We start from the raw sequence: 15,206 nt of genomic DNA, 5'->3' as shown, positions 1-15,206 counted from the left end.
GGTGTACATGGTATTCAAATGACACGATCATTGTAGCTACCTGAATACCAACTTTTTTGCTTGGGTATTGATTTCATCATTTTCGTGTAAAGATCAGATTATAGGTACTAGGTTAATTTCTTCATACGAAACTTGAAAGCAATTTGTTGGTGAATTTCTGTTTCATTGCGAATGAAGATGAATACCATTTCAAAACTGAAATGTAAACAATGTTTCTACATACATGTATGCTCTTCCTTCAAAAAAGGTAAGTTCCCCTTTCAATTTGAATTATATCTTCAAAGCAAATTTTTTGATTGAAATTGATTTTGGCACACAATCAAGAACATTGTACCAACAATTACGGTAATTCTCAGTTAGTGTGATGTGATCCACTACCAAGACCCATTTTAATTGAATTATTAGTTTTACAGATATCATGCCAAATAGAAAGGGGAACTTACTTTTTTTGAAGTGTTCATATTGTTATAATATCAGTACCTTAGTCTATACTAAGCTTTGTACAAGTCTTTGGTTAGCTATGAACAAAATCATTTTATTGGCAATGTGTTTCTACAGATTGCACAATTTGCGACTCAGTATAATATCTGATTATGATATGAATATAATACAAGTCTACATTGTGCTAGTCAAACAGAAACTACAGAGAGTTTTGTATTATTATCGTATTTCATTTCAATTGGCCATAGATTTCTGTATATTACACAACTTGCACTGTTTAACTTTTGTTATATATATTCCAACAAAGACAATGTTTTTAAAATGTTATAAACATGTTTTGGTGTACGTTCGTCATTTAAATGGCTATATATATGAAGGTCATGCAGACATTTTTTAAATTGAAAATATTTTTGGCACACAATATTATTCAAAAATATTGTTGACTGTTATTAAGGGCTGGGGTATGAACGTTTGGACAGTATTTATTTTGGGACATTAGAGTACATCAGACATATCGAATTGCATTCTGAATACGAAGAAAGTCATTCTGATATCAAATAATTTTGATTTTTTGAAATTCGCAATTTAATACACATTTTATGGCAAATCATTAAAATTGATATTTAACAGTACTTGAACTACCTTGGCAGTCTTGAACTTGAACTCCTTCAACTACCTTGGCAGTCTAATCACAGAAGATGCCAGATGTATTAAGGAGATTAAGAGAAGGATTGCACTAGCTAAGTCTGCGTTCTCAAAATTAGACAAGAACCTAAAAACAGTGCCCTCAGTATAGAGACCAGAATTGGTACTCAACTGCTATGTCGTCCCTGTATTAATGTATGGAAGTGAAGCATGGTCAATAACAACAGACATTAAAAGAAGATTGGAGAGCTGCGAGATGTGGTTCCTTAGAAGAATGATGAAGATCCCGTGGACTGATAAAGTGTCTAATGACGATGTCCTAAGTAGAGCAAATGTGAACAGGAAGCTGTTACTTGAAATCAGAGTTAAGCAGCTCAAATTCCTTGGTCATATCCTCAGAAAGGATGGTTTCGAGAACCTACAGGGTGTCCCAGAATGATCTATACCGGGAAATTTTGATTTTTCTAGGTATGAAGGGCATCATTAATGGTACTCTTGTTTAAAATTCTAAGATTTACACATATTTAGCTTTCTTAGAAATTTTAGTTTTTAGAAATTGGACGTTTCTAACAGAAGTTACAGGATATTGCGTAAAAATGGTGAATTTAGGGTTTTCACAAATCAACCTATTTTGAAAATCTGTAAAATTACCAACTGTTCAACACAAAGTTATTTGTAAAATGTTATATGTACTTTTGTCCTTACTTTCCTAAATAGTCGATAACTATCGATTATTTATGATGTTATGAAGTTGTTACGCTTCTTTGTTGGCAGTTTTGAAAGATAATTACTGCGGTGTCCGAGTTTCATGATTTCAAATGCCGGCGAAGGAGGGTTTGTCATGAAAGTATAGAAAATGTTTGTCCTTAGTGTCGTAGAATTTATTTATGTCCACAGTATATTGGCAAATAGACAGCTACGTATAACGGAGAATATTAAAATTGACTGCGGGGGATCCTTGAGGAAGTTAAATTCTCTATAATAATGACATTTTTGGGTAAAAATTGTGGTAAAAATATTACATAAAAGGTATGTTTTAACCTAAATATTGAAATGTTTAACTTAATACCATATCAAGAATTGTTCAGCGCTGTACGCTCTACAGCTGTGCCAAATTAGATTTATTTCCTACAAAAGAATGTAGGATTTCTCCAACGGCTGGACGATGGTGATAAAGCATCCATGTGTTATGATGCCTTTGCGCTGTAAATTACACAAATGTAGTTTTTGTCAATATCAATGTCACGCCAAAACGGATCCAGGTATTTCCCTAAAAATCACAGAATAAGTAGGTGGCATGTGTGCCATTGTATTGCACTTATCACAATTAGATACACTCTTGACTATGTATTTTTAAGAATTTTTTCAAACACGGTATAGATCATTCTGGGACACCCTGTAGTATTGACAGGAAGAATAGAAGGAACAAGGAGCAGAGGCAGGAAGAGAGTGATGTGGTTATCAAATCTGAAAGACTGGCTAAAAGAAAGGGGAGCTGAACATAAAGCGACAGAGCTTCTGTAGATGGCTTATAACAGAGAATTGTGGCACGACATGATCGCCAACGTCTTAGGATATGGCACCTAGAGAGAGAGAGAACAGTACTTGAAGTAAACTTTATAAATCTGATGATTTATACTTAAAGTGTATGTAGATGGGATGAAAAGCCGACGATCAATTGAAAATTTTGACCTTTCGTATTGAAGATATGGATTTTTTTTCCCAAAACACCAAAAACAAGGCGGTTCTCGAACCACGAGTCTCGCCTGCTTTCGCAACCGCCTGCTTTTGTGATTACTTTTGGTAGAGGTAAATGAATTTGGCGGTTATCGGCTAGGCACGATTATCTGGCTGATGGTGACTGTGCCCACCAAGTTTCATGCCCATGCAACAGTTTTTACTAATTTTACCCCTGGTGACCCTGAAATGACCTTCCAAAACTTTGGCTCTAAATGTTGACTGTATCCACGAAGTTTCATACCCACACGACAGTTTTTACTAATTTGACCTCAGATGACCCTGGTGGCCTCAAATGATCTTCCAAAAATTTGGCTTTAAATGTTGACTGTACCCACCAAGTTTCATGTCCATCGACAGTTTTACTAATTTGACCTCAGATGACCCCTGGTGACCTCGAAATGACCTTCCAAAAATGTGGCTTTAAATGTTGACTGTACCCACCAAGTTTCATGCACATCCAATAGTTTTTACTAATTTGACCTCAGATGACCCCTGGTGACCCTGAAATGACCTTCCAAAAATTTGGGTTTAAATGTTGACTGTACCCACCAAGTTTCATGCCCATCCGACAGTTTTTACTAATTTGACCTCAGATGACTCCTGGTGACCTTGAAATGACCTTCAAAAAATTTGGCTTGAAATGTTGACTGTACCTACCAAGTTTCATGCCCATACGACAGTTTTTACTAATTTGACCTCAGATGACAGATGACCTCTAGAGGTCCTCAGTGACCTTGACCCACTAACCAATACAAACCGGTTTTGTCTCGGGTCAAGATGCACCCACCCACCAAGTTTAAGAAACGTGCGACTCCTAGTCTCCGAGAAAATAGGCGAAAACCAAAACTTTAATCAAATTTGTCACACACACGCACATACATACGGAAAAGTGATTATATAGTCTCCTGCCTTATCAGGCGAGACAAAAATTAGGTCTTTTTGGGGAAAAAATCCATATCTTCAATATGAAAGGTCAAAATTGTCAATTGACCGTCGGCTTTTCCTCCCTGCTACATACACTTTAAGAATATATCATTAGATTTATATAATTTACTTGAGGACTGTTATATATCAAAAATTTGAAAAATATCAAATTTTTATAATTTGTCATAAAATTTGTATTATATTGTGATTTTCAAAAATGAAAATTATTTGATATCAGAAAGACATGCTTCAGATTCAGAATGCAATTCGATAGGTCTGAGAAGCTCTCATGTCCCACAAAAAATACTGTCGAAACGCAGTAAACGCTCAGAATGCAATGCGATATGTATGATGTGCTCTAATGTCCAACAATAAATACTGTCCAAACGTTCATACCCCAGCCCTTAAGGGCAAATCACTATAGAGTCATTCCGTATCAAATCAACCAATGGGTTGGCAGGTCACCCCCTCAGATTTTGCTGAAAATCATTTCTAGCATACCTCTATGGCAATAATGAACACATGGAAAAAATTAGCACTCAACTCCAAGCGGTTTCGGAGATACGGCTTGTCAAAATTTCACCCAGACCCCCCCTTTTTGCTCTCGCGAGTCGCGTCGTTGAATTTGTTGCGTTTTGGAACACTCATATTTTGCCTTAAGGAAAAAGATATTAAGCTGAAAATTGCTACCTAGAGTGACTTTAACCCAAATAAGCAGAATCTGGCCTTAAAAACAGTGTAGTTCATCCACTTTAAAAGTTACAGGTCTCCCAAAACCCCTTTTCGTTTTGTCATATTTCACCGTGTACGGTTTCCAGATCCCACTCGTACTCTTAAATAGATATCAGAGAATGTTCAAACTTCATATTTATGCTTAATAGGCCAATATCCCCTGGCTGAAATTTGATATACTTTTGATACACCACTTTTGATACGTATGTAAAATGTATGAAAAAAAAGGATTTGAATTGGAACCCTCATTTCATACACTTTTATGTATCAAAACTGTATCAAATTAACATTGCATACACATTTTATACATATCAAAAGTGTATCAAATGCCAAGATCATGTATCAAAAAGTATCAAATGAAATGTATCATTTCATTTCATACATATTGATACATAATTATATCAAAAGTGTATCAAATATGTAACTGTATCAAATCAGGGTTCCAATTTAAACTGTATCAAATTAAGCGTTGACATTTTTATCCTTTCATTTTATACACATTTCATACATAATTTATATCAAAAGTGTATGAAATATGTAACTGTATCAAATCAGGGTTCCAATTTAAACTGTATCAAATTAGCGTTGAAATTTTTATCCTTTCATTTAATACACATTTCATACATAATTTATATCAAAAGTGTATGAAATATGTAACTGTATCAAATCAGGGTTCCAATTTAAACTGTATCAAATTAGCGTTGACATTTTTATCCTTTCATTTAATACACATTTCATACATAATTTATATCAAAGTGTATGAAATATGTAACTGTATCAAATCAGGGTTCCAATTTAAACTGTATCAAATTAGATTTGAAATTTTTATCCTTTCATTTCATACATTTCAATTATATCAAAAGTGTATGGAATATGTAACTGTATCAAATCAGGATTCCAATTTAAACTGTATCAAATTTTTATTCTTTCATTTTATACACATTTCATACATAATTTATATCAAAAGTGTATGAAATATGTAACTGTATCAAATCAGGGTTCCAATTTAAACTATCAAATTAGCATTGAAATTTTTATCCTTTCAATTCATACACATTTCATACATAATTATATCAAAAGTGTATGGAATATGTAACTGTATCAAATCAGGGTTCCAATTTAAACTGTATCAAATTTTTATTCTTTCATTTTATACACATTTCATACATAATTTATATCAAAAGTGTATGAAATATGTAACTGTATCAAATCAGAGTTCCAATTTAAACTGTATCAAATTAGCGTTGAAATTTTTATCCTTTCATTTTATACACATTTCATACATAATTTATATCAAAAGTGTATGAAATATGTAACTGTATCAAATCAGGGTTCCAATTTAAACTGTATCAAATTAGCGTTGAAATTTTTATCCTTTCATTTAATACACATTTCATACATAATTTATATCAAAAGTGTATGAAATATGTAACTGTATCAAATCAGGGTTCCAATTTAAACTGTATCAAATTAGCGTTGAAATTTTTATCCTTTCATTTTATACACATTTCATACATAATTTATATCAAAAGTGTATGAAATATGTAACTGTATCAAATCAGGGTTCCAATTTAAACTGTATCAAATTAGATTTGACATTCTTATCCTTTCATTTCATACATATTTGATACATAATTATATCAAAAGTGTATCAAATATGCCACTGTATCAAATCAGCGTTCCAATTTAAACTGTATCAAATTAGCGTTGAAATTCTTATCCTTTCATTTCATACACATTTTATACATCTCTCTCTCTGTGTCAGGTGGCGCTGTGTAGCGCTGCTGTGGTCTTCACAAGAGTACGCCATCTCACTCGATCCGATGCCAAGTGTGTTGCACCTTGCATTCCCTGGTTAGAAACCAGCTTCACGTCATTAGTCCAAGATGTTGGTGGACATCCTCTTCCTCGTTTGCCTTCCATGGCCCCTTGCAAAATCTGTTTTTCTACACCTCCATGTTTCCTGACAATATGGCCAAAGTACTTCAGCTTTCTCTCCATTATGCCGCTTCTGATGGTTAGACTTGTACCAATCTTGTCAAGGATCCAGGAATTTGTTCTCCTGTCTTTCCATGTCACTCGTAGAAGCCTCCTGTAACACCACATCTCAAAAGCATCTACTCTTTTCCTGTCATTCTTGGTCATAGCCCAAGACTCGCATCCATAAGTGGCAATGGAAAACACAGTTGCACGAAGTAGGCGTACCTTGATATAATTATACATAATTATATCAAAAGTGTATCAAATATGTCACTGTATCAAATCAGCATTCCAATTCTAATGCTGGCCAGCGTGACCGCCCTATTTTTGATACATGCCATTTGATACACTTTTGATATAGTTTTCTGATACACTTTTGACACAGTTTTTTGATACACTTTTGATAGTTTTTTGATACACTTTTGATACAGTTTTTTGATACACATTTGATACAGTTTTTTATACACTTTTGATACAGTTTTTATACACTTTTGATAGTTTTTTATACACTTTTGATACAGTTTTTATACACTTTTGATAGTTTTTATACACTTGATACAGTTTTTCAAATTTCAAAATTGGTCCAATCAAGCTCAAATTCAACAAGAACTATCCTTACATGATCTAAACACATTTGCAAACATTAATGACCCCAAAGCTTAAAGTGAAGGGGTCAAAGGTCAAGTTTTGAAATTAGTCTAATCAAGCTCAAATTCAACACTGCCCTCTACTGCCAATGCTGACCTCTAGCACTTCCCCCATCACGGAGCAGCTCAATGCACTTTTCCCTATCAACGTTCAAAATTACAACGCAATAGGACAAATGTGTGAGAAAGTATTGCAAAAATGAAGCAAAACACAACCAAAATGGAACATACATACATCAGAGGGCCTGCTTGGAAAGCAGAGCATGTCACTTAAGTTGTTACCCTCAATAAAGAGACAAAAAGGCTACCAATAACAAAAAGATTCAGCAGGGTTTTTTACTATACAGGCATGTGCTATATTCATGCTTAATAATATATACATAGAGGCCCTATATATAATATGTAGTAAGCTTACCTTATCAGAACAAAGTCAATCAAATATCCTCTTTAATCACAGTCCCTGATTACAACTACATTGTAACCTAATGTGCAGTCTACAAGCATGTTTGTATCTTCATCATGATAAATAAAACACCATAATTTGCTCTAAAATACAGTACATTTCCAAATGCAAATCCTGGTGTTAACTGCATGCATGCCACATGGGCAAATTTGAAAATGATGAGTCATTATCTAGACATGTGATCAGTTATTGATACAGTTTTGATACACTACAAAAGGTCAGTTTATGCAAGCCCAATTTGATACACTTTTGATATACCTCTAGCCACCCAAAATAAACTAAGTCCAATTTAATATGCTTTTGATACACTGTAGGCAGCCAGAATGTGACTACATGTAAGTCCAATTTGATACACTTTTGATATACCTGTAGCCACCAAAAATTAACTAAGTTCAATTTGATACACTTTACATACACTGAAAAACAGGCAAAGTCCAATTAAATACACTTTTGATACACTGTATGCAGCCAGAATTTGACTAAGTCCAATTTGATACACTTTTGATATACATCTAGCACCAAAAATGAACTAAGTTCATTTTGATACACTTTACATACACTAAAAAACTACAAAGTCCAATTTGATACACTTTTGATACACCACAAGCATGGACAAAATTAACTAAGTTCAAATTCGATACACTTTTGATACATTTTTGATACAGTTAGGTGGTATTTGATACAGTTTTGATACCCTATATTTTCAGTTGATACATTTTCAATACACCCTTTGTATATCAAAACTGTATCAAATTGCCGTTTGATACAGTTTTAATACACTTTGATACACTTTTGATACACTTCTTGCTGTATAGAATTGCTGCTAGGGTCTCTCCCCTGAAACAATAACAGACCATTGACACCTTTAATTAGGTATTGGCTTGGACCCAAAGTTTGCTCTGCAGAATGAAATCCTGAAAACACCGCCCCTACCAGTTGACCTTTGACCCTGCAGATGAAATCCGACACACTTGAAACTTACACAACATATACTTAAACATTTGATATCTACCTATACCAAATCTTATCTATGTAACTCCACCCCTTCATGGTTAGAGTGGATTATGAAATTTGGGTATTTTGCCAAATTTTACACACGTTGATATAGGATGCTGGCTAATCTCTGTAAAAAAAGTGTGAAATTTGTGAATTTTGAAAAGTGGAGTTACAAAGCTAAGATTTGGTACAGATGTAGAATAAGTGTTTAAGTATTCATGGTGTAAGTTTCAAGTTTGTTGGAATTCATCTGCGGGGTCAAAGGTCAACCGGTGGGGGCGGTGTTTTCAGGATTTCATTCTACGAAGCAAACTTTGGGTCCCAGCCACAATTTAATTAAAGGTATCAGTGGTCTGTTGTTTGTTTCAGGGGAAAGAAATTGGCCTATTAAGCATTTTTATGAAGTTTGAACATTCTCTGATATCTATTTAAGAGTACGAGTGGGGTCTGGAAACTGAACACTGTGAAATATGACAAAACGAAAAGGGGTTTTGAAAGACCCATAACTTTTAAAGTGGAAGTACTACACTGTTTTTAATGCCAGATTCTGCTTATTTGGGTGAAAGTCACTCTAGGTAGCAATTTTCAGCTTAATATCTTTTTCCTAAAGTCAAAATATGAGTGTTCCAAAATGCAACAAATTCAACGACGCGACTCGCGAGAGCAAAAAAGGGGGGGCTGGGTGAAATTTTGACAAGCCGTATCTTTGAAACCGCTTGGAGTTGAGCGCTAATTTTTTCCATGTGTTCATTATTGGCATAGAGGTATGCTAGAAATGATTTTCAGCAAAATCTGAGGGGGTGACCTGCCAAGATTTTCAGCAAATTGGTTGATTTGACATGGAATGACTCTATAGCACTGATCTTATGCTTGCATGATTCAGGGATGTAAGGAAATGTGGTAATCAAATCTATAGTTTGAAGTAATCATAATTAAACAGAAAATTTGGTTGAAAAGAGAGAAGATTGCACATAACCTGCTGAGTAGTGATTTGACACCATTTTTAAATAAAATTAGCCATTTTCTTTTAAAAATATATGGATATTTTACTACTTTCACTACCGGTATATAAAACAACAAATATGTTTAAACTAAAATCTCAATTTCAGTATCTAAGACTGAAAAGTATATAGGTACTCCCACACAAACGTCACAAGGCTAAACATCTCCATCACCCTTGGGCCCCCGTATATTTTGAGCCCTGATCTAACCACTATCATAAATCAATATTTAGCAAATAGTTTTCATCTTCCGGTACTTCGTTAACATCACCAAAGTTACGTTGCAATTTGTCATTCTCCTGTGGTAAACTAGTCCGCAATTTTTCTTTTGCCAAGTCCTCTGGGCTCAAACTTTGTCCTTTCTGCATAATGTACAAAAAATAATGGAATGTTTCACCAAATGTCCTGTGGTTTACAGACCAGTTGAACTTTGACCTTGCATACAGAGGTTTTCTAAAGTAAGGCTGTGCAAATGTGAAAGAGATGAAGATGCCTTCTGGAGATAAGACTCTGGAAACCTGCAAAATGAATAGGAAATAATATGAATTTTATAAGAATTTTCTATGCAGGGGTAGCGAAATGTACTCCCTATTCCAGAAAAATACAGCACTAATTTTTTGGGATAAAAAAATATTATCCTGTTTTGCCAAATGAAACATAGCTAAATCCTAATCCTTTAGTTAGTCCTAACTGGCAATAAAAGAAAAAAGTTAATATTTGGCCAATTTTTGGAATTAAGGGCTAAAACATGCGTTTTAGGGTGTTTTTCAGTATGCTGTAACAATCAAGCCTAAAGACTTGTACTAAGACTAATTTCAGTTTATGCATTCTAGTTTTTGGAAAAGACATGTTTCATTTTTATAACCAATTATTTAATTATAGTAACATAAAAAAGTGGGAATTAGAGCAAAATTGCAGCATCTACTCTAGATTTTGAATGCTTAGACTTGTTACAAGTCTTTGATTCTTGTGACTCGATTGTCAGAAAACATGCCAAAATGCATGTTTTTGGCTCTTTTTCAAGAAATTGGCCAAATATTAAAATTTTACTTTCATTGCCAGTTAGGACTAACTAAAGGATAAGGATTTAGCTATGTTTTATTTTGCAGAACTTGATCATATTTTTTTAATCCCAAAAAATTAGTGCTGTATTTATCTGGAATGGGGAGTAGTCTCCTTCATAGCCACTTTTTGAAATTTCAGTATCAACTCATTTAACAATGATACAAGTTAAGAACAAGAACTGCACTCATCTGAAAACTGTGATGCTCCACTGGGCAGTGTTATACATGTTTCATAGAAGGCTTATTCGCCAGCGAAGTTATGTAATGTTACCATGTCAATTGGATCATGCGCCTGAGTATTGAACCACGATCGAAACAATCACCACACAAAGTATATGACACTCGAAGGCATACTAAAATAGCGTGATCCGGTAACCAATATAATTACGTAACCACTTCGATGGTGCATAGAGAGCATATCAGCATACATGTGTAGCTGGGGTAACTAAAACAGTATAGCAGATATGCCACTAAGTACCACTTTAAAAGCCTGAAACAGCTAGAAACTGCTAAAAAATGTGAATGATTCTCATGAATGTACTTTTTCTTTTCATCCAATATTATCTTTCATTAGGCTGATGAGTTCGCATACATGTAGGAATATAATGCATTGCATACGGTATTCGCTATAGTATACACTCATTCGATCAGGCTGAGTTTACATAGGAGTATACTATGTGAACTCAGCCTGATCGAATGAGCATATTTTTTAATTATTGTATACCATATACAGTATACTCATGTGAACTCAGCCTGAGAAAAGGTTCATACCTCTGATAGAACTTTGTCCATGTTGTCCAAGCATTCCTGTGATAAATTATGTGGATGTTTTTCTTCCACCATTAAGACATCCAGTGTAGCTTTTTCCAAAACAACATCAAACATCTCATTTGCATAATCCAAATTGCGCATGTCCATAAACTCCCATGTCATGTGAGGGCAGTGTTCATGTTTGGCAACCATTTTGTTGGTGCACACCTGTGAGTAATCTATGTTTGTGATGTGTACATAACCTTTGTTGTACAACTCTTCACTCATCTTGCTATTGCCACAACCTAGGATAAAATACAAGTTTTGAGTACAAGTATTAAATTTTGTTACCACCAATACCATAAAAGCAATGCTTGAATGAATTCAAACTCAAAAATTTGACTTGGAACTCAAAAATAATTACACAAAAAGTTTTGTGCAAGTTGTTGATTTCTATTCTCATCCTCAGTTATTTCCACCAATGTTTAGTCAAATCAGAGAATTTACAATTTGACTTCCAAATGACCTTTACTTTTGAGGACCTCTGTTTATTTACAGATTGTATTGACTAAATATCCCAGCACGATATACTAAATACTAATTCTATTACTAATAAATACTACTGTATTCATAACCTCATGTATATACGCGAAGCCTGTGATCCAATCAAAAGAAATTGATTGCCTGGTTGTGACAATAATAACTACGTACCATCTACTTTTTGAAATCACTGTGTTTTGTTTTGGGCAGAGGGATTTTTCCAAAGCCCAAAACAAAATCCGACAATTTCACACAATGAACTCAAAATAGATGGGGCAAAGTTATTATTGTCATTCATTACCGTCATATCAGGGGTTTTGTCACAGATACGCGCTACAATGACTTCTGGGTGTGCGTGCGTGTTTATGCAGAGCATTTTGGAATCACATGCCCACACGATGCCACTTCTGTGCTTGGTAGCTCGGCCCAAAATAAAACCATCCAATGAATTTCCCACAATTGCCGCAATAAAGCTATTATTGCCGAAATAAATACTTATATCCGATCAATATGAACCTTGCCTCTGACTTTGTAGTCCCTTTGCAAATGTTTATCAATAAAAATAATATCACCACCCCACCCCGGTAGACGGTTCTACTATGTCTTTCAACAACTCTTCCTATACCTTTGTATAGCCTACAGGAGTCAAGCGTTGTTAATCTGTGATGAATCCACACTTATACAATTTAGCGTCTACGCGAACGCAACCGCGAATATGCGTTACGCGTGAACGCGTAAATTTGTCATGCCTGGAACTTGTGTGCGCATACACACTTAGAAGTTGAATTCTGTATCTTTTGGAGCTGGCGGCTAAGGCCTGGCAAAGTCGATTTTGAGTTTCCCGTCGCCCGCCCGCACTTCATTTTCGGGCCCGCACTTGAATTCATTTTTGCGATTTTCGAAAAATAAAAACTTATCATTTTGCAAAACACATGCATTTTAGTGGAAAATCAAATTCAAAACATCGATTTACGCTATCGCAGTAAACGCATTATGCGGCGGTTGATTAGCGCCCGGGATTGGCGTCTGATAGTGATAGCCTAGATCCTGTAGGCCCGGTTCGCAACGCTTTGTAAATATGTTGACGTCGCAGTCCTTTTCCACGTGCGTATCATATACTGGACTGACATACTAATGCTGTCATTGGCAGATCAATGATTCTACAGTGCTGTTCGCGAAATCGCACAATGAATAGTGATGTTTGTGCGAATTTTTAAAAAATATATTGATTCTGTTATTTTTGGATTTCTTTTCATAAATATCAATCATATATTTTAAAATAGTACTTGGTATCGTTTTACAATAATTTTACTGTACAAAAATGGCAAAATTTATATATTTCAGCTCTGCTCTATTGTGACACTGTTGCACGAAATATGCGGTCGAACAAAAATATTTTTCAATGTCTGATATTTTATTCTACAGTGCTGTTTGTGACTTTGCACAATATCGTTGTTTGTGGTAATTAAAGAAATATTTTAATACTGTTAATTTTATATTTGTTGTCCCGATTGATCAATTATTTATTTTTAAATAGTAATCGACATAGTTTTAAATTTAATTTAATATACAAAAAGAGAAAAAAAATTATATATTTCAACTCCGTTGTGTTTATGACATTGCTGCAAGAACTATGCGGTATTCAACATCAACAAAACACGCTGTGGGGTTTCCCTTTAATTTTGTTGGCGCAAGATTCGATATGGAGTTGTAAAAACTTACCAATTCATGAATTGCAATTGTTTCGTATTTTGATTTCAATTTGATGGGACTTTGCTGATGTTTGTATTTAAGATTTGTCATGTACATGTATATCAATTAAGATATGCGACAGTGGTCATACTGTCATGCAGTGGACGATATCGCATGTCAACGTCAACTGGATAATTTGTACTTAAATCACACAAAATTTATAAATAAATAAGAAAAATAACAGTAAAAAGAAAGGAATTGGTATCAATTTTGACCATGCAACCTCTTTGCAAGTTTATATCTTTGGTTAAACATCCTTTGAGTGAGTGAGCGGTAAATAACAACGTGTTTTACACTCGCATTTTGTCATATAATGAAAGTCACGAAAATAATGAATAATGAAAAAGTTACCTCACTTGTTTTCAAAAATTATGTGACGGGAAACTCAAAATTGATTGTTCGGGGCCTAAACAATGCCGCTTTATTCTGTAGTTTTATTGCTGAAATCACCGCCGATCTTTTTGTAAGGCTGAGTAGCAATGATTAATTGACATTCCTCATGAAATAATCCTTTGAATTATACGGTCTTTAGCTTGTTTTCGTTGTTGAAAGGGATTCAATCAAATCATGTTTCACCGTTGTTCATCACCGTTTAACAACTCGAGTCCTGCACATCTGCATGGTTTACCTCCCTCGAGCAGCTAAAGCTGCCCTCGCGAAGTAGACGATGCGGACGCATCGTTGTTGATGAACAGTCAATGGTGAAACATCAGCATGATTGAATCTACTATCATAACTATGTAGTTCGCAACACAAGCTTTAAAAAACGGGCAAAACAGACACATCATTTATCGCATTTTTTGGTACTGCCCTATTTCATGATTTACCGTTGTGCAGAGCTACAATGTACTACCGTCGGGTTCCCTGTACTACTATGTAACTTGCGGTAAGCTTACTAAACCATGTACTAACCGAGTATAAGAATTCGATGAGTTGTCTTCAGATATTGCATAATAAGATCAGTAAATTTGACACTCGCTAACCAGTCATAACTCTCCTCTGATTCATAACGATCATCCCAATACTCAACACCACCATATTCGGCGTTATTTTGAGGCATCTGACTGTCCATTCTGTGTACGAAATGTGTATTCGAGAACCAAACGAGTCAGCCATGTGGGACGAGTGACGTGTTTTTGTTTACATCGTTTTGACCTTTAAAAACAGTACACGCCTTCAACAAGAAGTGTCCTTAAAAAGGACAAGCTCCATGCCAGTTGTATAGGACATAATGTTTGTAATATAACACCAAGTGTTAATGTATGAACATCAGTGTTAGAAAAATTAACATTAGTGTTAGACCATTAACATGAATTATGTGTTTATTAAGTGTTGCTCTGATAAACACAATATGGTGTTTAAATATAAACACTTGTTTTTGCAGTGAGGCTAACGATCTGAATAGAAACTTTTCAAATTTGATATGGAAAACTATTCAGATGTGGATATAATAGATTTCCCTTCAAAATGAACAGATTTCTCTTCAAAATGAATCGGATATCCTCATCAAAATTGGTTGATTTTCCCCCTG

General features: G+C 34.7%; 1 protein-coding gene across 1 annotated transcript; it reads right to left on the bottom strand.

Annotated features, from left to right (window-relative positions):
- Window positions 1–9,424: 9,424 nt before the first annotated feature.
- LOC140156392 (EEF1A lysine methyltransferase 4-like) lies at window positions 9,425–14,821 on the bottom strand. The gene is made up of 3 exons (XM_072179350.1): window positions 14,588–14,821; window positions 11,405–11,688; window positions 9,425–10,087 (listed from the first exon to the last, which is right to left on the bottom strand). The coding sequence occupies exons 1-3, from the start codon at window positions 14,745–14,747 to the stop codon at window positions 9,785–9,787; spliced, it is 747 nt and encodes a 248-aa protein (XP_072035451.1). The 5' UTR covers window positions 14,748–14,821; the 3' UTR covers window positions 9,425–9,784.
- Window positions 14,822–15,206: the final 385 nt, after the last annotated feature.

The sequence above is a fragment of the Amphiura filiformis genome, chromosome 7, assembly GCF_039555335.1.
Source record: "Amphiura filiformis chromosome 7, Afil_fr2py, whole genome shotgun sequence".
Lineage (NCBI taxonomy): Eukaryota > Metazoa > Echinodermata > Ophiuroidea > Amphilepidida > Amphiuridae > Amphiura > Amphiura filiformis.
The sequence above is the reverse complement of the archived record's forward strand: the minus strand, read 5'-3'. Positions and strand labels throughout refer to the sequence as shown.

Excerpts from the sequence above, each read along its gene's own strand:
- LOC140156392 (XM_072179350.1), bottom strand. The coding sequence starts at position 14,747 with ATGGACAGTCAGATGCCTCAAAATAACGCCGAATATGGTGGTGTTGAG. Across the intron at positions 11,689-14,587 it reads TCATCGAATTCTTATACTCG|GTTGTGGCAATAGCAAGATG; the intron begins GTTAGTACATGG and ends ATTTTATCCTAG. Across the intron at positions 10,088-11,404 it reads TGGACAAAGTTCTATCAGAG|GTTTCCAGAGTCTTATCTCC; the intron begins GTATGAACCTTT and ends TTCATTTTGCAG.